The 24,314-nt window shown below is 38.5% G+C and overlaps 1 protein-coding gene across 1 annotated transcript in view; it reads left to right on the top strand.

The window, feature by feature from the left end:
• Positions 1-24,314, top strand: part of LOC107584185 (transformation/transcription domain-associated protein) — an 83,370-nt gene that overhangs the window by 15,104 nt on the left and 43,952 nt on the right. Inside the window, exons 15-36 of the mRNA XM_016270690.1 lie at positions 1,061-1,278; positions 1,385-1,582; positions 1,668-1,928; positions 2,677-2,838; positions 2,942-3,038; positions 3,871-3,992; positions 4,395-4,565; positions 5,324-5,392; positions 8,734-8,754; positions 10,050-10,169; positions 10,728-10,847; positions 10,982-11,146; positions 11,250-11,431; positions 11,476-11,581; positions 11,964-12,230; positions 13,150-13,356; positions 13,528-13,686; positions 13,794-13,928; positions 14,055-14,165; positions 14,297-14,443; positions 15,141-15,171; positions 22,642-22,901. Coding sequence (XP_016126176.1) covers positions 1,061-1,278; positions 1,385-1,582; positions 1,668-1,928; positions 2,677-2,838; positions 2,942-3,038; positions 3,871-3,992; positions 4,395-4,565; positions 5,324-5,392; positions 8,734-8,754; positions 10,050-10,169; positions 10,728-10,847; positions 10,982-11,146; positions 11,250-11,431; positions 11,476-11,581; positions 11,964-12,230; positions 13,150-13,356; positions 13,528-13,686; positions 13,794-13,928; positions 14,055-14,165; positions 14,297-14,443; positions 15,141-15,171; positions 22,642-22,901 — 3,329 coding nt within the window. The remainder of the gene's footprint in view (positions 1-1,060; positions 1,279-1,384; positions 1,583-1,667; positions 1,929-2,676; positions 2,839-2,941; positions 3,039-3,870; positions 3,993-4,394; positions 4,566-5,323; positions 5,393-8,733; positions 8,755-10,049; positions 10,170-10,727; positions 10,848-10,981; positions 11,147-11,249; positions 11,432-11,475; positions 11,582-11,963; positions 12,231-13,149; positions 13,357-13,527; positions 13,687-13,793; positions 13,929-14,054; positions 14,166-14,296; positions 14,444-15,140; positions 15,172-22,641; positions 22,902-24,314) is intronic.

Below are 24,314 nucleotides of genomic sequence, written 5' to 3'. Positions count from 1 at the left end.
CTTAACCACTGATTTCTAGTTGTGTCCTCTTTTGGAAGACCAAAGTAGTTTCGCTTTCACAACGAAACACACAGCATCACATACGACATGGCGGCGGCAGCAACAATACAACAGCAAGAATCAAAGTTACGCCTTCTTTCTTTGCGTATACATTTGGGTGGCGTTATGAAAATCTTCCCACATCGTGACGTAGAAATGTGGGGGCGTGTTTAAATGAGGCGTTTTTAGGAGGGTGTGGACGAGTCTTAACTTTTATAAAAAATATCTCTTTGGGTTTGAGACTTAAGTCTTTGCAACTTTAGGGATCTTATCTATTCACGAACAGCTTGTTAACACTCCAAAGAGAAAGGAAAACTTGAAATCGCATCACATGACCCCTTTAACTGTGCTAACATTGGTAGTTATTTAATATTAGTAAGGTATCTAGAACCACTGCATTACTGTTATTTTTTTCACTCATTTTCTTGAATGAATATAATGAATATAATTTATGACCTTGTGGAAAGAAATGCTTGATGTCTGGATCGTACAAAATGGTAATTAATACTCCTCCTGAGCTAAGAACTTAATGTCCAACCTGTCCCAGTATGAAGTCCTTATCCCCACAAATTTTAACCTGGACTGAATTTCTGATTTTTCAGTTGTACGGAAAATAATGGATGTGAGGATTGACTTTAGCTGTCTGTTCCTTCACCTATGACTCAGAAAATCTTTCTTCTACATTTGAGTCTGCATAAGGATGCAAAATTCATTGAAATAAATAAAATAATTTTTTTTTTTTTTTACTCTAGTAGTATTACTATTGTATCATAAAAAAATATTATTATTTTAGCTAATGAAATATACCTAAGTGTTCCAACAGCCTTAAAGAGTAACTTTCTATTGGCAGCAGAGACATAGCTTGTGACAAGTGACATTGCTTGACTTTTAGCACATCCTATTTTAAAATTATTTAATGAGTTTTTGTTTAGCAGCAACAATGTAAGTTTTTATTTTCTGTCTGTGTGAGAAACATCCGAAGTACACTCAGATCATCACATAACTCAATTTTCTGCCCTAGGTCCCTTCTTGCTGCCATGCTACCAGCCAGGCAGCCAGCCCAGCACGGCTATGTTTCACAGTGAAGAGAACGGCTCCAAAGGCATGGACCCCCTCGTGCTGATCGACGCCATCGCCATATGCATGGCCTACGAGGAGAAGGAGCTGTGCAAGATTGGGGAAGTGGCACTTGCTGTCATCTTTGATGTTGCCAGCATTATCCTGGGCTCCAAGGAAAGGGTGAGGACTTCTTTTGAAATTTGTCTTCCCATAAACTTTTTTTCTTTAATAGATAGATGCCACGTGAAAGGTCTTCTTCTGAAACTCAATCTGGTTCTTTCTTCAGGCGTGCCAGCTGCCGTTGTTCTCCTACATTGTGGAGCGGCTTTGCGCATGCTGCTATGAGCAGGCCTGGTATGCTAAGCTGGGTGGAGTGGTGTCCATTAAGTTCCTGATGGAGAGGCTTCCTCTGATCTGGGTGTTGCAAAACCAGCTGACCTTCCTGAAAGCTCTGCTCTTCGTCATGATGGACCTCACAGGAGAGGTACAAACATTTTGTAATTTCATTAGAAATCATTGATGTTTGGGTTACCTGCATGAACTTCTGTATCCCACGATGGCTCTCACAGGTGTCTAATGGCGCAGTTGCAATGGCAAAGACCACGCTGGAGCAGTTGTTGATACGCTGTGCCACTCCTCTTAAGGATGAGGAGAAGACTGAGGAGCTTCTGTCTGCCCAGGATAAATCTTTCCATCTGGTGACTCATGACCTGGTACGGGAGGTCACCTCCCCCAATTCCACTGTCCGCAAGCAGGCCATGCACTCCTTGCAGGTGCTGGCTCAAGTCACAGGCAAGAGCGTCACCATTATCATGGAGCCTCATAAAGAAGTGAGTGTGGTATTTTTTAATGCGATATTAAGGACTGTGGCAGGACTTTCTTTGCTGACCCTGCCAGAATTTTACTTGCCCTGCCAACATTTTTCCTGGCCCCACTATTTAAAATGATACATTTATATTTTTAAAAACATATTATTGCTAGAAAAAAAGAGTTGTATTAATGAGGTTTTTATTAATTATATTTCATTTACGTTAGGGTTAGGGATATTTCTTTTCTAATAAAGAAACCATTTACAACAAAAAATTATTAAAATGATTAAAAATTAATGTTAGATTTATATTTATTTTGATTTTTTTTTGTGCTAAAATAGAAACTATTTGCAACTGATTTTTCAGATTTATTTATTTTTATTTAATTCGAATTAAATATCAGTGTTTTCATTTGTTTTACATTTTTATAGTTAAATAACTAGGTTTTGCAAGAATTAATATACTCTAATTTGACAAGCATTTTTTTGCAAAACATAATCTGTCAGCTTAATATGATGTTGACTTAAATCAGCACAATTCATGGCTACAATATTTCACAGAAAAACAATTGTTTACTTCACAACACACTTATATTTTGTAAGTTTAGATAATTCTACACTGGCCAAGTGGCCTTTCCATCAACTCTATCAACACGAGCCCAGGGCTATCACACAATTCTTATAGTTAACTCTTGCAAGGAAGGAACATTAGGCCAGTCAGCTTCCTTCTCTATTCAGGGAAAGTTTAAAACTCAGTTTTTTTCCTCCAGGTCCTGCAGGACATGGTTCCTCCAAAGAAACACCTTTTGCGACATCAGCCGGCCAATGCTCAGATCGGCCTTATGGAGGGCAACACCTTCTGCACCACCCTACAACCCCGCCTCTTCACCATGGACCTCAATGTGGTGGAGCACAAAGTCTTTTACACAGAGGTCAGTCGGAAACTTTCTGCTTTTAAGTGGGTAATATGAAATCACCAATGTGTTGATGCTCTGTGTGCTTCCTCTCTGAGCTCCAGTATCTTTGATTTGATAGTTGCTGAACCTGTGTGAAGCTGAGGATGCTGCTTTGATGAAGCTGCCCTGTTATAAAAGCCTTCTTTCACTGGTGCCGCTGCGCATTGCTGCTCTCAGTATGTTCTACTTTTTTTTTATTAGTGAGCTAGTGAGCTGCCTGGCTGATTTTTGCCTACATAGGCAGGCACCTTCCTTCTAAGGCTGCATGCTAATTGAAATGGATCCTGATAAGCGATTGATTTGGAAGAATTTAAATAGGCAGCAACTCTATATGTATACAAATGAACCGCCACACACAGTTGATTGCAAGTTTGTTGTTAGCATGGTGCTAAGGTAAAGTAGTCCTTGTTTAATTAGATTTAACTTCACCAAGGCTGCATTCATTTGACTCAAAGATACAGTAAAAACAGCAATCTTGAGAAATATTATTACAATTTAAAATAACTATTTCCTATTTTAATATATTAAAAAATTTTTTTTTACCTGTGATGGCAAAGCTGAATTTACAGCACGTTTCTCCAGTTTTCAGTATCACATGATCCTTCAGAAATGATACTAATATGCTGACTTGGTGCTCAAGAAACATTCTTATTGATGAAAAAAGTTGTACTGCTTCATATTGTAATAGACATTGCGTTTTCTGCTGAGGATATATTCAGTGCTGCCTTCAAGGTTTGATATCTTAGAATGCTACAATATCATACTACTTACTTTTCTGTTTGTAGTGTGCCTGGGATGCCTTAACATGCTGCATACATAGGCAGCTCACTAGGTTTTAGAACAGTGACCTGAAACTTCTTAAGTGACTGTCACATACTGATAAATGTAAATGTTTTTGGTGTCTGCCACATAACTGGAATAAAATAAAAAATGTGTGCTGAATATTAGGGCCTGAGTGTCCGTCTTTATCATTTTTTCTGTTTAACCCTTCCGTGTGTGTCTGTTCAGACGCCCTGGCGGCCTGTAACTACCTTCCCCAATCCCGAGAGAAGATCATTGCTGCCCTCTTCAAGGCCCTCAACTCCACTAACAGTGAGCTCCAGGAGGCCGGAGAGGCCTGCATGAGAAAGGTAAACCCTCTTCCTCCACAAGCCTCATTTCCTTTCTCCTATCTCTCAGTCTCTTCCGCACACTCTTCCTCTGCCCTGCTGCCTCTAATGAGTCCTGCCTGAAAAGATCAATACAGGATGGAGGGAAACAGGCTGAGAGGAAAATGAATTTGGCCGTGATGCATCGTCTCATTGCGGAAGGCTGGTGTGGCCTTTCTTTTTGCGCTGGGTTTAGAGTTTTTCTGCTCCTGTGAATTGACAGGACAGTAGAGAAAAACAGGGTTTTAAGATGCTATTATCTTGTAGTCTTCCTTGTAGGGCATGTAAAAGCAGCTGTCTCTATTAAGCTCTCATGGGCTGTTTAATGGCTATATATATGCTTTGAAGTCTGAGTGTGTGTTCATGTTCAAATGTGTTTCTCAGTTCTTAGAGGGGGCTACTATCGAGGTGGATCAGATCCATACACACATGCGGCCCCTGCTGATGATGCTCGGAGACTATCGCAGTCTGACACTCAATGTGGTCAACAGACTGACATCTGTCACTCGTCTCTTCCCCAACTCCTTCAATGACAAATTCTGTGACCAAATGATGGTAAGGACAAATCACCATTGATAATAAGAATTTTTTTCTTAAACACCAAATCAGATTATTAGAATGATTTCTGAAGAATGATGTAAACACAGAAGACTGAATTAATGGCTTCTTAAATACATATTTAAGTTTAATAAAATTAAATGTAACAAAAAAATAATTCTAAAATAATTAATTTATTTTATGTATACACCTACCAGTCAAACGTTTTTGAACAGTACGATTTTAAATTATTATAATTTTTTTAAAGAAGTGTCTTCTGCTCACCAAGTCTGCATTTATTCGATCCAAAGTACAGCAAAAATAGTTCAATTTTAAAATATTTTTACTATTTAAAATAACTGTTTTCTATTTGAATATATTTTAAAATGTGATTTATTGCTGTGATTTCAAAGCTGAATTTTTAGCATCATTACTCCAGTCACATTATCCTTTAGAAATAATTCTAATATTCTGATTTGCTGCTCAAAAACATTTATTTTTATTATTATGTTATAAACAGCTGAGTAGAATTTTCAGGTGTTTTGAGGAATAGAAAGCTCAGAAGAACAGCATTTATCTGAAATAGAAATCTTTTGTAACATTGTAAATATCTTTATCATCACTTTTGATCAATTTAAAGCATCCTTGCTAAATAAAAGTATTAATTTCTATAATCCCCCCCCCTCCAAAAAAAAAATATATATATATAATATATAAAAGACTGTATATAAATTCTGTGACCAAGAGCAGACTCCATGTTTCTTCTGCTCTTGCAGCAACATCTGCGTAAATGGATGGAGGTGGTGGTGATCACGCATAAAGGAGGCCAGCGTAGTGATGGCAGTGTGAGTATAAGCTGGTTTTAATATCTCTGTTGAATTATTTGTTGTACTTCACAAGGGAGGCGGCCTCGTTATATATCAATGTGCGGAAGGGGTCTGTAGATACAGAGAGCTTAGATGAGACTGGACTCCCTCCTCCAGCCCAGATCGCCCCGCTCAGACTCTGTGAGTGGCCATATTACAATCAATGATTAATTAGGCGCCATCCACCCCCAGGTCTAAGTAACGAGCTTCAGAGTTCTGGATCCTCGTTATCTTGTTGGACAGATAACCTTGTAGAGTAAGAAAAGGTGAGAAGGGGAGAAAGCCTTTCTGTTTCCACGCTTCAAAACGAGCTGCCATTCTTTCTGTCTTGTTCACGCCCTGCCTTTCTCTAAAATGTATTATAATTACATGCAAATTAGCCCTCTGTTCCTGCAGTTCTTAATATTCTTACAACAATGACAGAATGACCAGCCATACATGACAATGAGGAGGGGTCAGTCGGGTTTAGGGTTGGAAGGGTGGGGGGCATTCAGAATGCTAGTTCCAGAAGATTAGTTTAGTCATACAGAGAAAAAGAAGGTCAGTTCAGGGAGAGCGTACAGATTTATCCTTCATGAGAGCATATTCTCCGATAAGCCCATGCTGGTGTGCTGCTTCTGTACTGGGTTTGTTCTTCAGTGCTTGTATTTCAATGTTTTCTCAGTGTAAAAATATCTTGACAGTGTCCCAGATATAGAGCGAAGATGCAGTCAGCGATTATGAAGACTGTGCCTTGTTCTCTATGCCTTTCTGTTCAAAGGGATTTTTTTTCATATTTATCAAAATTAGTCATGTTCATGTTTTACCCCTGGAAAAACAAATCATAAAAATATATACTTTTAGGACTAGTAAAAAAATGTTGGATTTGTGATATGTATGACATTTGATGTAATGTTAATTTAATTATTAAAATTAATGCAAGTTTTGATGTAGTTAGGGATGCACCGTTATTGATACTGGCATCATTATCGGGCCCAATACTGTACTCATTCTCATTAAAATGCTCTGATAAAAATAGAAACACAAGTAAAATCTGCTGAATTGTTCTGAAATTCTCAATGCAAAACATTTGATCCTAATAGTAGATTAGGTTTTCTTTATGCAAAATATTTTTAATACAATACAAAGTAGGGGTCGACCGAGATGTGTTTTTCAAGGCCGATACCGATTATTACAGATCAAGTAGACCGAGAACCGATATATATGTCTGGTGTAAAAATTAAAAAAAATTAAAAAAAATCTTTTGACTGAATTTTTCCTCAGCCAAACCCCATTCCTCAGCCATACCTGTCACACACCCAGTTTAAGAGCAGTGTTTTTCTTCTTGTAATCAAGAGCGCTTGTCCTCCTAATTAAAAAAAATTAAGGAGCACCTTCTGATCAATAATCAAAAATTCTGATCAAAAATTAGCCTTCGTAATATGAGGTCAAGTGATTTACAGGGGCATTTTCTTTTTACCTTTGCAATGGCATAATTTTCATCTGTAAAATTCGAAAATGTATGTTTATAAGCTTTTTAAAATTTATATTTAAAACAATATAATAAGAAGTAGAATAAGACAAATAAGTTACCAATCATGAAATTAGTATTAATGAAAAATTAATTTGTACTACAGAGGGTGCACAAAAAGAACACAAAAGTGGCTTGTAGGTAAATTTTCAGACATTCAATGAGGCTCAGAGGTGGCATGAGTGCAATTAAATTAATGTTTTAAATAAAATTTTGAATACAGAAATATTAAATAATTTAAATAACTGCAATTATACCTAAACATGAAACTGAAACCGCCAGCAGGTGGCGGCAAATCACTGATTTTATCACTGAATCATTCATTCAATTGATTCGTTTGAACGACTAATTCCTTCAGGAATGAAGCAGGTGACTGTCTTTATGAATGGGTAATCATGAATCACTGACTCACTAGATTCGTTCAAAAGCGCACTTTCATTCATGAATGAAACACCGCTGTGTTTGCTTTTAGAGATGTGAAGCGGCTGAGCTGTTACTTTATTTGGAACTATTCTCGTTGATGAAATAGAGCAAAATCAGGCAGTACGTGTTTATTGAACTGTTGTATTAAATCAATATCACATTTGCAAACTCCTTGAATAATTATTAAAATCTGTTACTCTCCTTCACATAAAATGAGTTCTCAAAACTCAGAAATCCGCGCGAGCGTCGCACACTTTGTATGTGTAGAAAACAACATCGCGCATCTGTGCCATTTACATACAAGGAGACACGCATGCTGGATCCATATTTAAATAGTATTTTTGTGGCTTAATATTTACAGATACTAGTCCATATTGCGACTCAATTTAAGTGTACTGACCTACTTTTGATTTATTTTGTGACATTCTGCGTCATAGACCTACAGTAAATTCCATTAATATGACTGGATTCCGCGATTCCATCCGCGTTTTATAGATAATATTGAGGTGTTTTGCAACTTCAGTGCAACGTTAGTGGATTGGGATCTATTGCAACTTAAGCAACGTCTGCTGCTGCCTTACCTTTGAGAGACAACTGATGAGTGATCGCTGAAGCAGCTGCAGTTAGCAAGCGCTTTCGGAGTGAGAGTGAATTCCGCATTGATTGGTCGGACTCATGACTCCCAACAAATCAGATGAGCGGTGGGCGGAGACTGCTTTAGGCCACAGAGTGGTGAGTTCTGACAGGCTGCATCAGAGCCAAATAGCGCATTTCAAACTTAAGTTATTTTATCGCTAATCTGTTTTGAAAATGACCGATTCCGATAATCATAAAAATGCTTAATATCGGCGCCGATAATCGGTCGACCCCTAATACAAAGCATGTGTATATGTTATATATAAAATATTATTGCAAGTATTTAGGTTACCTTTGAACATTATTAAATTGAGTGCATTACTTGTTTGTCAAGATAATTTTTCAAATATTGCATTTAAATGTTTAGTAACAATCATCGGTTTTGCAGTTATGCATCATTTAGCACTATGGTCCTAACGCCCATACTTTTGTATGCCCTTCATGCTAATTAATCAGTACTGTGTATTCCCACACATGATTTCTCTCACCTTAAGTTTACATGCTGAAAATCAATGGATCTGTGGATAGAGGCCAGCTGAAATGCTACCCGTTTCAATTCAGAAAAAGCTTTTTTTTTTTTTACCTCACATTTTTTGGCCTTTGCAACAAGTGCGCAACCTAGAAGAAGGATTGCTTTGCACAGAATCACACACACACCACCTTTCACATGAACCCATCTCCTCAATCCATACAGCACTCATTACCCACACTGCTTTGCTGATTTTGTTTTTTGTCTCCTGTTCTGGCGCAGCCTGCCATGGAGGGTGTAGAGGTGAGATGGCGGCCTGCTGTGGGGTCTTCACTGACTCCGCTCTCATTGTGCTCGTGGATACTCTGTGCTAGTGGAGTCTTTGTAACCGTATCTCTGTGTCTGTGGTGTTGCGTTTGACCTCTACGTTTCACATTTCTGAGGTGGTCCCTCTCAATCCTCAACCCTCTACATTGCGAGTAAATCACTAGATTTACTCGCAATGTAGATTATTTAGAATCTTACTCTGGCCGACTAAATAATGTCTAACATTAGCCATTGGTTAATAAATTCTTAGATTTTACACACCAGTATGTGTGTGAGAGGTGTTCAACACAGATTTTCACTCGATAAACACGCTGACTGAGCGCTTGAGAGTTTCGCTCTCCGTCAAGCGATCTGTACTAGTATTTGGATGCGCTCAATGGATCATGTCATGTACTCAATGGATGCGCAGTATGTAGCATGCAGCGCACCTGTATTTGACGTACCGTAAACTAGTGTGAAGGCGCACGACTCGCCGGCTCTTTCCTGATAGCGCTGTGTTTCTCACACATGCAAAGAGAGAGAGCGAGAGTCTTGCATACCACGCTGAATCGACGCACTACATGTAATCCATATTCTTTGTTGTATTTTCCTGTCAAAATAACAGAGTTCATTTAGAATTATTCAGCTTTTAAGAACAAGCAGACGATATGCCGGTGTCTCGGCAGTGGGCGGAGCTAATGCGCGAACAGCTCTCGTTGGCTGGCGCTCATCTATTACCGTGATTAATGACAACGTGATTAATATTCATGATCCCAGCAGATAATAACAAAAACCTCAATTTGTGGATGTCCTCATTTGTAAAACTGTTATAAAAAAATAAAGTAAACAGTTTTTTTTAACTTTTAAAATTAAAAAAATGCTGAAAGTTTTCTGTGAGGGCTAGGGGTGGGTTTAGGTTAAAAAGTGTATAACTATCTGTATATAAAAACAATCGAAGTCTATGTAATGTCCCCATTTAGATAGCTAAGTAAATGTGTGTGCGTGTGTGTGTGTGTGTAAAATAGTATATCAGTCTGGCGGGTAAACTAAAAAAAAAAGTACTTGCCATTGGCGATTATATTGCCAAGGTGTGCGTAGAGGGTTGATCCTGCAACCATATGAAGTCCCGTGGATCTATGATGTTTTCAGGAACCAACCTGCCACTCTGACTTTCCCACAGATGTTCCTCAACTTGTCACTGTTGATTATATATTACAGGAGGTACACTTGGTTTTCCACTGCTGGTTATCACTAACAGTCACTGTGATGCATTCCTTCATGCACTTCTGCAGGAAATGAGAATCTGTTCAGCCATTATAAACCTCTTCCACCTGATACCAGCTGCTCCACAGACACTGGTGAAACCTCTGCTGGAAGTGGTCATGAAAACGGAAAGGGCGATGCTCATAGAGGTACAAGATTGTCATGCAAAAGTGTCAAATGAAATTTAATATAAATACCTATTAGTATTAATTTCAGCCTGCATTCAAGATAATTAGACTAATGTGGCAGATTTGTAGATCACTGAATAGACCTTACACACACACACACACACACACACACACACACACACACACACACAAACTACTGTTAAAAAGATTGTGATCAGTATATATATTTTTTAATTGAATGAAATTCATACTTTTATTCAGCAAGGATGCATTAAATAATCAAAAAGACATGTTTGAAAATGTTTCACCAAAAAAAGAAAATCACCATTTTCACAAAAATATTAAGCAGCGCAAGTGTTTTCAACATTAACAATAATACAAATTGTTTCTTAAGAACTAAATCAGCAAATTAGAATGATTTCTGAAGGATCATGTGACAATGAAGACTTCAGTAATGGCTGCTAAAAATTTGACTTTGCACAGGAATCAGTTACATTTTTAAAAAGTATTAAAAGTTAGGATATTTTTTACAATACAAATATTATGGTTTTATACAATTTGCATGTTGTTACTCTACAGGCTGGCAGTCCCTTTAGAGAGCCACTGATCAAGTTCCTGACGCGTCATCCATCTCAAACAGTGGAGCTTTTCATGATGGAGGCCACTCTCAATGACCCACAGTGGAGCCGCATGTTCATGGTTTGTGTTTTTTCTTTCTTGTCCATACCTCATACTGTATTGTGTCTTTGTTTAAAAATTCCGTGCTATTATATCTTATTTGAATGTTATGAATGCTTTTTTTCTTCAACCTTTTATCATTTTCTCATTTGCAGAGTTTCCTTAAGCACAAAGATGCCAAGCCACTTCGAGATGTCTTGGCTTCTAACCCAAATCGATTTGTCCCTCTGCTGGTTCCAGCTGGGCCTGCAACAACTGCGAGACCTGCGTCTCCTTCCACCAGCACTGCCCGCCTTGACCTACAGTTCCAGGCCATCAAGGTGGGCCAAACACGCTCTTAACTGAACCATTTACTGTTAGATTTTATGTAATGTGCTTGTTTGTAGAGCCTGAATATTAATGAGAATTAATAAACTCCCTCAGATCATTAGCATCATTGTGAAAAATGATGAAGGCTGGTTGGCGGGTCAGCACTCTTTAGTGAGTCAGCTCAGGCGCGTGTGGGTCAGCGAGGCCTTTCAGGAGCGCCATCGCAAAGACAACATGGCTGCAACCAACTGGAAAGAGCCCAAACTACTAGCATACTGTCTGCTTTGCTACTGCAAGTAAGTGTTTTGTTTGGTGGTGCAGACATTACACATTTCTCAAGTTTAAAGCTATACAGCTTTGAGAAAGGAGAAGGCGAGCAACTGTTGGGGCCACCCAATCCAGAGGGTGACAACCCTGAGAGCATCACTAGTGTCTTCATCACCAAGGTAACCCTCTCCAACAGCACCATAAGCAGTGCTTTCACTCTGTCTTTTATCAAGTCACCAGTTTATCCAGGATGACCTCTGGCTGTTATTTCACCAGCAGAAATGTCAAGGCTACAATAAAGGTCATAGTGTTTGTTTTCCAAGCAATGAAGGTTAATAGCCTTCATTTATTTCACGCTTAAATTGATTCTCTCCCCTGCTGGTAATCATAGCAAAGAGCAAACCAAACAGCCCGTTTATTCCCCGGGATTGTTTTCAACACCTCCAGCAGGAAAGGAAGCTGTTCAAGTTTAAACAGACTTTTAAGTCTGCCATATGCCTCACAGCCCTAAAAAGAATGCATCGTTTAGTGTCTTGTAACACGTTTTTCCCGTTATTGTAGGTTCTTGATCCTGAGAAGCAGGCAGATCTGGCCGACTCATTGAGGATCTACTTGCTTCAGTTCTCAACCCTGCTGGTAGAGCATGCTCCTCATCACATCCATGACAACAACAAGAGCAGAAACAGCAAGCTGAGGCGTCTCATGACCTTCGCTTGGCCTTGCCTGCTCCCCAAAACCTGCGTGGATCCGGCCTGCAAGTACAGTGGCCACCTCTTGCTGGCTCACATTATCGCCAAGTTTGCCATTCACAAAAAGATTGTGTTACAGGTAGGCATGCACCAAAATTTCAGCTGCCAAAAATACTATAAACATTTTTTTTTCTGATTGCTTTTGAACAACAATTTAAATATTTTCAATTTTTATTCCTGTAATGGCAAAATTTTCAGCAGTCATTACTTCAGTCTTCAGTGTCACATGATTACAAAGGAATCGTTGTAATATGCTGATTTAGTTCTCATTTATTGTTAATTATGATTGGTGCTCAATTAATAATGGTTCTTATAATTACTAGTGTTGAAAAAAGTTTGGCTGCATAATATTTTTGTGGAAACCTTTATACTTGTTTTCAGAATTCTTTGAATAGCAAGTTTAAAAGAACAGCATTTATTTGTAATGGAACACTTTATATATTTCTCTAATCTAGAAATTATATGTCTTTACATATATCAGTTTGATAAATTGAATGCAGCCTTGCTGAATAAAATTTAATTTCTTAAAAAAAACTAGTGCAAATCAATATTACACTGGTAAAGTAATACAATTATTTTTTTGCTATTTTCAAATTTAATTTAAGCCATTTAAAAATCATTAGAGCCTATATATTGCTGTGATTTAAAAAAAAAAGAAAAAAAGACTACAATTAGGGGATTAATTTTCTGCTTTTTTTTCTAGAATTTTTTTGGCTTGAGCCATGATGGAATTAAAATCAACAGAGCAAATCTTTAGTGGTTATTTCTTTTTAATTAAGGAAATAACATGACACGTTTATAATAAATATGATATCAGCCCTTTGGCAGATACAATTTCTCAAATCCAAATACTTCACTTACCTCAACATTTCAAAGAATAGAAGAGTACCCTCTGAGCTTTTGCTACTCAAAGTTTAGTCTTTTGGGAACTCACTTCAGTAGTCAACTTCTTCCTTCTGTGAAATGCTGTTAAAAGTCTCTGTATCGGTTCTCTGCAGGTTTTCCACAGTCTGCTAAAGGCTCATACTATGGAAGCACGTGCCATTGTTCGGCAAGCCATGGCAATTCTCACACCTGCAGTACCTGCTCGGATGGAGGACGGTCATCAGATGCTCACACACTGGACCCGCAAGATTATTGTGGAGGAGGGCCACACAGTTCCTCAGCTCGTCCACATACTTCACCTCATTGTACAGCACTTCAGAGTATGCCAAATCACCTAAATCTCACTAGTTATACTGCAGATAATTTTATAATCCAGTATTCACATTATTCTGTTTTTTATTGCACAGCCTTAGGTATTAGTTTGTTTGGTAGGTCATATAACATTTTGTTTTTTGTAGAGTTTGCTTGAGTGTATGTTTCTCTGCCTACAGGTATATTACCCAGTGAGACATCACCTGGTTCAGCACATGATTAGTGCTATGCAGCGATTGGGCTTCACCCCTAGTGTGACTATCGAGCAGAGGAAGTTGGCAGTGGACTTAGCCGAGGTGGTCATCAAATGGGAGCTCCAGAGAATCAAAGACCAACAGGTTTGTTAGCAGGAGATAAGATGGCAAAATCAGTTTTTCGGTCTTCTGTGATTTGAATTTGTACATTCCCGGCAATTAATTGTGAATGAATTTTTCACTTTTCTCAGCCTGAATCAGAAGCTGATCCAGGAAGTGTGGGAGAAGGTACGAGTGGAGCCTCTGGTGCTATGAAGAGAGGAATGTCCGTTGACTCGGCACAAGATGTAAAGAGATTTCGCACTGCAGCTGGTGCTGTCGGCACGGTGAGGAAACTTTAAACCACTCGCCGCAGCCTGAGTGTGACCACTGTAATCAGTCTCTCACGCTCTGTACCCTGATGGACTGTGCCATGTTTGAGTACATTGGCTGTATTGTGTTTGTATGTGCAGGTCTTTGGCCGCAGTCAGTCGATGCCAGGCACAGAGGCTCTACTTACCAAACCTGTGGAGAAACAGCACACAGATACTGTGGTCAACTTCCTCATCCGCATTGCCTGCCAGGTAGTCATCCATGAAAATAGCCACAGAAGCTGGCATGGCGTTAAACGCAAACAGTTTCATACCTGCTTTGTGAATCTTACTGGAGTGTCCACTAATACTTACACAAGCCAAATCCCGCTCTGTGTCTGCAGGTAAATGATAGCACTAATGTGGCAGGCTCCCCTGGTGAACTGCTGTCCCGTCGCTGTGTGAACCTCATGAAGACTGCCCTCAGATCGGACATGTGGCCCCGTGCCGAACTTAAACTGCAGTGGTTTGACAAACTCCTTATTACTGTGGTAAGTCTGAACACTTGTGGGTTTTGGTCTGTTTTCTTTTATTCATTTACATTTAATCATTTAGCAGATGCTTTTATCCTATAATAAATTATTTATATCAATTTGAGGCTGGAAATGAGATTTGTGAGTTCTTGGCTCATTGTCAAAAAAAAAATTAAGAACCATCTAGACTAATGTGTAAAAAAACAGCAGATGATGCATGAAAATACAAATTCACTCTCTGTGACAGTAGGTGGCGCTTTTAGAAAAGCAGAAATACCCTGGTTACTCTGACACACAAATTGTTACATAAATTTCTGTTTTTGACACCCATTTGTCACAGAGAAGGAAGTCGAACAGTGTTTGCATGTTTTCAAACTGCTGTTTAGATTTTTGTGTTCGCTATGGTGTTAATCTAATAACACCAAATAAAAGTGTGCAGAAACAAGAGAGCCAGTTCTGGGATTCTTCCTCTGCTATTCACTCAATCTAAATAAACTACTTTGTGAGCTCTACCAAGTTGTTATTTTATGAAACCGCAGCGGCTCTGGCCATGTGACGAACAGCAAGAATTGGTTAGCCAGTTTTTTTCACAGTGCAATGGAAACAATTAACGACATGCAAATGTTTGTGTGAGTCTGAACAGACACATTAACAACCGTTCATTCAGATAATATTTTTTTTTTCTTGTACTGAATATTTGTCTTTGTGTGAACAGGCCTTGAAGATCTTGCCCCTTTTTACAAGATGTAAAATAAGTCTCTGATGTCCCCATAGTGTGTATGTGACGTTTTAGCTCAAAATACCCCACAGATAATTTTTATAGCCTGTTAAAGTTGCCACTTTTAGGGTATGAGCCAAAACTCACCGTTTTTGCATTTGTCCCTTTAAATGCAAATGAGCTGGTGCTCCCGGCCCCCTTTTCAGAAGAGGACGGAGCTTCAAGAGCTCATGCTCTGTCATACCAGTCAACAACAAACACTCAATAAAAAAATCTCACGCACTGAAAATGTCAGAAACTCTCAAGTGGCTGATTTCACATTGCTTTCATATGCAATTTTAACTACCACATTCCTATTTACACATTCCTATTTAGGCAGCATCAGTGAAAAGAGGCAGAGACAATGGTAGCTTTAGCAACATTAGCTTTACAGAGTGCCAACTTTCAGAAAGGCAATTTGGAAAACAAAATATGACGCACTTACTTTGTCTGGGGCTGATGTTCATGCATGATGCATTGGTATTGATCTGATAACGAAATTCCAGAGTTGAAATGACCCTCATTTGTGAGGCAGTCCGGCATAAAATGATTGGCACAATCACATAGGACTTTACGGATTTTTGTTTTTTCAGGACATTTCCTTTGAAAATGAAAATTCACCACAGTGTCCTCAGCAGCTCAGATGGAGGGAGTCTATGGAGACTACTATGTGACTCCTGTGTTTGTGCATCCCAAAACACAACACAGTGTCAAGAAAACAGTAATGGCGGACTGCTGCTTCTCACTCTGGGCTGTCTAATAGGGCAGAGATAGTCACAAATGGCCGAGACTTTTTCCCTACAATGATGTGTACATGGGGAGAATCTGGAATCGCTTGTTCTGAGAGACATTTTATGATTTATTGGATTATAAAAAAATGAGTGGGTGGATTTGTATTTTTTTACCATTTTTTAACATACTGGTTGTTTTCACACTGCAGCTACACAACTGTGTTCAAACACCTTATAAAAGTGATTTCTGCATTATAGGTCCCCTTTGAAGTTTTATTTTTATTAGGATAGGACAGATCAGAACTGACAGGAAGAGGTGTGTGAGAAAGATGGGGGGGCGGTATCAGGAAAGTTCCCCAAGACAGGATTCGAACTTGGGACGCCCGTAGCGCAAAGGCTCTGTATGTCAGTGCACTGCCCCACAAGGCTATCGGTGCCGACGATAGTAACGATTTCTGTTTCAATTAATGCAGTTCTTAAGAATATTCTATTCATCAAAGAACCAAAGAGTCATGGTTTTCAAAAAAATATTAAAGGGGTCATATGATGCGATTTCAATTTTTCCTTTGTTTGCAAGGACAGCCTGGCGCTTCTGACTCACAGCCTGTAAGTACGTTTTTTATATTTACAGAATTTGCCACTGACGATTCTAACGTGAGTTTTGAGCAATGTAGATTAGGGCTTGTTGTTGGTCATTTCTCCGATCACAAATGTAGACATGGTTTTATGTTTACGCGGCGCGATGCAACGCAACGCATAAAAAGACAGAAACAGTCATTGTAATCCGTAATTATGTCCCCGCTAAATGCAACAAATGCCTCGTTTATAATGGGTTTTAATGTTTTTGTCTCGTCGCTCCAGGATACGGTATCACAATATGGTAAGGGGCGTAACATTTCCGTCACACGCTTGAGGTTTTCTGCCAATCACAATGCACTGGATAGCTGCCAAATCAGAGCACACCTTGCTTTTCAGAACGATGAGCTTTGTAAAAATCTACACGTTTCAGAATGGCGGGGCATAGAGGAGAAACAATAATGTATAGTATTGGAAAATAATGTGTTTTTTTTAACCTTAAACCGCTTAAACACATTTCATTATACCAAATACACAAAATAATGTTCTTTTTAGCAACATCATATGACCCCTTTAAGCAACATAACTGTTTTTAACAGTAATAATAGAAATGTTTCTTGAGCATCAAATCAACATTATTTTAGATTCTAATGGACCATGTGACATTTAAGACTGTAGTAATGGCTGCTGCAATTTCAGCTTTGCCATCACAGGAATAAATGATACTTTAAAATATATTAGATTAGAATTTTTTTTTCTAAATTGGACAAACATTGTCACAACATTGTAGCGAATTTAGCTCACAACAGGATGAACAATAATTGCATCATTTGATTTGCTCCAGTGCAAGATGTAGTCTAAAGGCCAGTATTATGGTCAGCAGCTGTTAACAAACACATAAATTCTTTGAATCTCCACAGAGGTTGCGAAATAATAACTTTAGACACTCTAGTGATTATCGATCTAATGTGATAATTATTTGATAATTACAGACAGGTGTGTTTGATCAGGGATGGAACTGAACTCTGCAGGAAGGTAGATCTCCAGGAACAGGGTTGGCCACCCCTGTCCTAAACTGATTTTCACCTAATGCCTAGTTCACACTACAGGATTTTAAGCCCGATTTGCAAGTTAACGAGCTCGCCGACAGGTCGGGCTGTGATCGGGGGAAAATCAGCGGGTGATCGGCGCTCGGCAATCTTTGTGTGAACTACACAACGACACATCAAAGAGGCTCACTGATGCGTCGCCAACACCTTGCCAACGGCAAACAAATATCTAGCATGCCAAATATCTGGACCGGTTGGCCGACTCGACATCACATGGTGTCAGGTGTCGTGACGAGCTACAGCCAATGAGAGAGCAAGGCATGGGTTGAGGTCACCGGTAGAAAAACAACAGCAGCAACAGGCTTAAAGAAAAGTTTGGACACAATAAATGGATCAAAATTTTTCATCGAGCAAACAGCTTGCAGCGCTAATTTCTTCCCGACATCCATTTTCAAATGAACAACTCCTGTTTCACGTGTTGTTTCGCATCATTTCCGTTCCAATTCTCGTGTGTGTTTTCATGACAAAACGTGGTTTGTAGAGTCGTTGGCAAGGTTATTTTCGTAAACGAAAACTGAAACTATGACTAAAACTATTGGTCAAAGAACATTTTCGTAAACTGACATAAAATTAACATTTCTAAATAAACGAAAAACTAAAACTAAACGAAACTAACAACAGTTACTAAAAAACTAACTAAAATTAAATAATTAACAAAATTAAATAATCATGCTCGTGATTTAATAAGCTCTCATTCTGTGCCAGTAAATCTGACCTGTGGTTGTTTAGGGAAATGCCTGTAGATGGCGCTTCATGCACGTGAGCTGAGTCCTAAACGGTTATTAACAGAGAATGCGTTTTTGCATTTAAAAAATAAGACGCGAGCAATGAAATGGGAAATAGCTATAAAACATGAAATGGGAAATAATAATAACAATGCACACCTTACAGCTCACGGATGTTTAAAAGCGTGCTTGACGTGCGAGAACAACATGAGTTAACAGACACAGAATTAGAATTTTTGGATGAGTCAAGTCAAGTGACCTTTATTTATATAGCACTTTTAACAATACAGATTGTGTCAAATCAGCTTTACAGTATCAAATAGGAAAATAGCGTGTCAGTGCAAAAAGACAATAGTAAACACTCAATTTTCAGTTAAAGGCAGTTCATCATTGATTCAGTGATGTCATCGTCCAGCTCAGCTCAGTTTAAATAGTATCTGTGCAATCAAGTCGACGATATCGCTGGAAATTAAGTGAGCTGACTTTAGTGAATAGTCATTTTGTCACGCTTTGCGATTACTTTGGCATCGTCCGCCTCGAGTCCATGACACAAGCACTGCTTTGACTGTACAAAACACGGTGAAAAGCGGTGATTTCACCACTTGCCGTGTCCTGTAAAAAAGTGGCTTTAGAACTGGGATTGATTGCGTTGCTCATCTGAAGCGACTTGTCAAAGTAAAGTGCAAACATCATTTAAATTACAAAAATAAAGTTTACAGAGTTTTAATGACGATTAGAAAGAACAGGTTTCCTCCGATCCAGCACTGGAGGGTCATTGTCTTGCAGAATTTAGCTCCAACCCTGATAAAAACTGCCTGTAGCTTTCTAGTAACTCTGAAAACCTTGATTAGCTTGTTGTTTGTAAACTATTGGCATGTTTAACAAGATTACATCTTTAATATGAATGAATATGAACATGAATATGAATGAATACATTTCATACATATAAGTTGCATAGTTTTTGTTCAATTGTAAAAAAATATTTTATTTTCATTATTAAGGTTTGCACTAGAGTTTACTGAACTGTGCAAACATTCAACTTTGCTAAAATTAAATGGTCTACACTGGAAGTGTTCCATTAACTCTGCTGAACTATAATTACTAAAACTGAAACTAAAATATATAAAAATTAAATAGAAATGTGTTCACAAAATAAAAACTAACAAAAACATTATTTTAAACTAACTAAAACTAAACTGAAATTATAGAAAATTTGAAAACGATATTAAAATAAAAACTAATTCAAAACTGTAATATCCTTGATCGTTAGGTGACAGAGTTGTTGTCAGCTTGTGTAGTGTGTAAACCCCGGTTGCGGATCATTTACATAGTCACGTAGTGTGAACACCACAACGACTTAAAGACAGACAATCAAGTCATGTAGTCTGAACAGCACAGCGATCTGCCGACGTTTAAAGTCATGTAGTGTGAACTTAGCCTAAGGCTGGCCGCACACTAGACGATTTTAAGGCCGATTTTAAGTCTGATTTGCATCCCACGAACGATCAGGGGGTGTGGCCCGATTCGCGGCTTGTCGCAAACGATTTTTTTGTCCGAAAAATCCTCTGTTGTGTGGTGTTATTAAGATTATTTATCTGGTCCCGATCAAGATGGAGCGTCCCCGAACTCAAATCGTAAATATCAAACATGTTTGATATTTACGACTCTCGATCGGGCTGCCTCTGACATGATACCCACGATAGCCAATGAGAGCGAGCAAGCATCACCTACCGGATGTTGCGTGCTTCTATAGCTGAAACTTGGCAGCCACAAACATGCCATGAAAGCAGAGAACATCACCCATATTCTTTACAGAACAGAAACAGAACGTTCGCCAGGAGAGCCAGCTGACAACGTTGTCCTCTAGTTGTTTTTCTTCTCTAGTTACGTTTGATCTCGTGAGTGTCCGTGAGATCACGTGTCACTGTGAAATCGTTCCTACAATCAACGAGTGTGTGGTCTCGCGATCTGGTCGAATCATCTAGTGTGTGTGTTCAGAGGATTATAAGGCTAAAAATTGGTTGAAATGTCTTCATGTCTGTGGTCTCCCATGGTTTTAAAATCGTTTAAGATTTGAAAATCGTCTAGTGTGCGGCCGGCCTTACTTAACTCTTCTTCTTCAGACCATGCCGGTAAAAACTTATGGATTTCTTGTCAATAGACAAAACCATGTTGATTTTCCACATCAGCGAATTTGATGGCATGATGCCAGACTGCATCTGAGGCTGTATCTCTGCAAAGCTTTGACACATTGATTGCAAACTGTGTCTGTGGCATTGTCATCCAATACTGACCACACCAGATTTGTGGTGAGACCAAATTTGGTGTCAGTGCCAACTATTGATCAAAAGTAATAAGCAAATATCACATTACAAGTGATTGGATTAATTGGTTTTCAACCATTTTGTTTCAAATTGTCTCTGAATGTCTTTACTCATTTTTGTATTTAGTCTGATGCTCACTGTCTTGCTTTTAGCGTCTTTTGTTCCAATGTGCTTTTGTTGGCCCCTTGATTGCTGCTTGCAATTACTCATAAATTTATTGTTAGTATTATTTAATTTTTTATTGATATTTTAAATTAAAATTATAATTAATATTTGAAATAATGTAATGATACAACCAGCATGCAGAAATGAAACAGGATATTGTATCAGAGATGACCCCTGCAGAACCTGTGTGTTAAGGTCAAAAAGTCTCCTAAAATATAAGATAATTTGACTTTGATTTATCAGTCAAGGTTTGTAGTCATTAGTCAGATTGGAAAATGTCATGTAGTGTGACTTCCCAATATTTATTTCAATAATAATCCCTGATATTTGTAAAAGAAAATACTTTTTATCTTGAAAAGTATATTTAAGTTATATTGCATATTCAAGCGAAGGCAGATAATATATTACTTGATGGTTGCACCACATTATTTTTAGAGTCTTTGAAGTTACAAGTTTTCTTGGAAATGGTACAAAAGTTTTTTCATAACTATACGAAAACAAAATGAATACAAAGAACACATTTCTAGAAACTTTGCATGCATTTTAAATTCAATTATTTATTATTTTATTGTGTACGCTCTTATGGCATTGACCCGCAAGTAAATTTAAACAGAACAGGTAACACACAGGTCAGATCAGTTCTTCTGTTGATGGCACTCGATGGATCACTAAATCATCTGAATCGATCCTAATTGGTTGCTGTCTAGAAGCAACCATGTTAAGTTAACTCAATACAGTATGCAATACTCAATTTAAACAATCTTGTGCTTTAGCATTGACCTCTTTCTGTCATTATCCTATCTGCACTTGCTTAGCATCACTTCCTTCCTTTGAGGAGGCCGTTTTCAAGCCTTTAAAGATTTCAAGCTTGTCTTTATTTTGAATGGTATATGGAAGCCAGCTGAGGTAGGTTAAGATCTATTGCTTCGTCTGACAGAACAGGTCCTCTTCCTCTTGGCCCAGAACTGACAGTCTGTCTTAAATTTAGGCTCTTGACAGTATGATGGAAAAATATACGCTCTTACTGGGACAGCTTTAATCCTGTTGTCTGCAGTCATCTGGAGGAGTTTAAAAAGTGGGCAGAAAGACAAAAAGACACGTTGTCACCTTGGAGCAGAGTGTGAGAGAGAACCGTTCGACTTCAGCATGTGCTGTCCATATTTGACCACTGGGTGCTGCAGGAGGACCAATCAAATGTTCGGAGACCGGCCCACAAATCCATCCATACTGAGAAACATCTTCTGTGATTGAAGTCAAAAAGCTCCCACTGTGTCCACCGGAATATAAAATCCAGACAATCCCATCTGCTGAGTGCCTTCTAGATGCTATTATGGTTTTTAAATGGTACATGGAGATGGGATTGAACAGACACACGCACACACATTCGCACACTTTCGGTGCCGTCTGAAGGCCTTTACGCTGCAATGTCACCCTGACAGCATCGCCCAAGACCCCCTCACAGCGCGAGTCAGCAGCGAACTGGAAATCAGCCTCTAACATATTCTCCCCCAAGGGTTCGACTCATCAGAACAATCACATTTTACCTTGAGCAAATCAAGCATAAAATACATTCAGAGGCCAGACTAAACTCATAACCCGTCTCCTTTCTGCTACAGTTCTCCATGCTAAAACTCAATCACGTTTCCCCCGTTTTCAGCAGGTAGAATTTCGTATTTTATGGTTCATATCTTCAGCTGTCTTTTACAATTTGTGATGTATGTTCGATGGTAGCCTTTGAAATTTATGTAACATTTTGCTGTGTGTGTGAGCCTGTGTAGTTTTTCCTCTTTGTTAGGTTTGGAGAATCATAGAAGGCCTGTGAACCTCAGCGAAAGGGAAAATCGTAGTGCTGTCATGTAATCATGTTCTTCTGTGTTTGACTGTAGTGACGAGCGAGTTGGTCATGCTTAGTTTGGATCTGGTAAAGGAGAGGCTGTCGGTCATGAACATGGAAATGAGGAAGAACTTCATCCAGGTCATCCTCACCTCCCTCATCGAGAAATCTCCTGACCCAAAGATTCTTCGAGCTGTGGTGAAGATTGTGGAGGAATGGGTCAAGAACTCTGGCAACACCATGGCAACCAACCAGGTAAAGTCTCACAGGCTGCTGCTAAAAATTCTGTTAACATCCGGTGACATATTATGAGGAATTTTCTTTGGTCTTAACATACTTAAGTGATCCAAAAAGTAAGCAAAGAGTATAATTTTAATTATTATTTTAAATTTTTTTATTAAGATTATTAAGATAACTAAATTTAAATAATTAAAGACTTGTTGGGCTACAACAGAATTTTGCTTCTCCTTCTCCTTGTTCCTGACCCTCTGGTTGAGGTGGTTCAAACCATGTGCTGTTCCTGGCAGCAAGTTTATTTTTAAAAAGATCTCTAATGGGAACTTTTTCACATTTCCGGGTTTCTCGGCAGCGGAAGTCATCATAGTTGGGTTTAACTTCAACAGCAGTGAATGGGAAAGTACCATAGATATATTTCTTGCATTTCCATTTGCTCAAATAGCAAAAGAAAAACTCAAAAAAAAAAAAGTTAAAATATAAAACACTTTTGAGGATTTATGATGCTGATGATGACCGTTAAACACATCATCACACTCTTGTGAAAAGGGTCTATCATTTTAGTCTGATCTTCATAGTTTGTCATACATTTTGGCATAGATTATTTTGTGATCCTTTCACAGTGTAATACAGACTTTGCAAAGAGACTGTTGAATGAAAGGGCAGTTAAAAATTACAGTCTACAGCAAGGTCAGGGAGAGAGAGGAAAGTGACCATTATAACTGGACCTCAGGGAACAGCGTTCAATAACAAAAAATGTATGACAAGACATCTTAAAAAGAACATTTATTCAGTTTTTCATTTTTTTTAATAAACCTTTTTAAAATTGGCTGTTATTTTTAAAAGAATGTAATCTAAGACAGAAATAAAAGACGGAAAGAAAATCTAAATTTATGAAAAGAGAAAGAAAGCTTAACGTTCAAGTGCGTTAATGCTGCACCACCAAACCGAGTTCTGAGTTGTTTTTAACAGGTTTTCTTCCGTCTGATCAATATATAATCCCACCCAAAACTCGCGCCAATGTTGCTGGTTGAGATTTCTGAAACAAGCAGGACTATGATTTGATAGCACTGTAGTGCTTAAGGTTCTTAGGTAAATCGACTATAAATGGCTAAACCTGATTCATATTTCATGCATTCTTGTTTGAACATGATTTAATTGATTTCCATTTCTGTAGACTTGCTACCCTCACAATTGTAAACCAACCTTTAGTCGACTCTGAATACAGCAGTGTTAAGCATTTGAGCTCAAAGCCTATCCTGCTGTAAATGAGGCATTGTGTATTCAGTGCGCTGTGGCCCGGACAGCTGAACCCAGGTGTCTGTTCTGTTAGCCCAAGGCAAGAGAGCAGACAGGGAGAAAAAGGAGCCGAGCAAAGGTGCTGCACAGCTCTCCTGATAGATGAAAGATAAATGGACTGTATCAATCCGTTAC

Source organism: Sinocyclocheilus grahami, unplaced genomic scaffold (assembly GCF_001515645.1).
Source record: "Sinocyclocheilus grahami isolate Dianchi unplaced genomic scaffold, SAMN03320097.WGS_v1.1 scaffold57.1, whole genome shotgun sequence".
NCBI lineage: Eukaryota > Metazoa > Chordata > Actinopteri > Cypriniformes > Cyprinidae > Sinocyclocheilus > Sinocyclocheilus grahami.
Note: the sequence above shows the minus strand (reverse complement) of the source record. Positions and strands in the feature narration are given on the sequence as shown.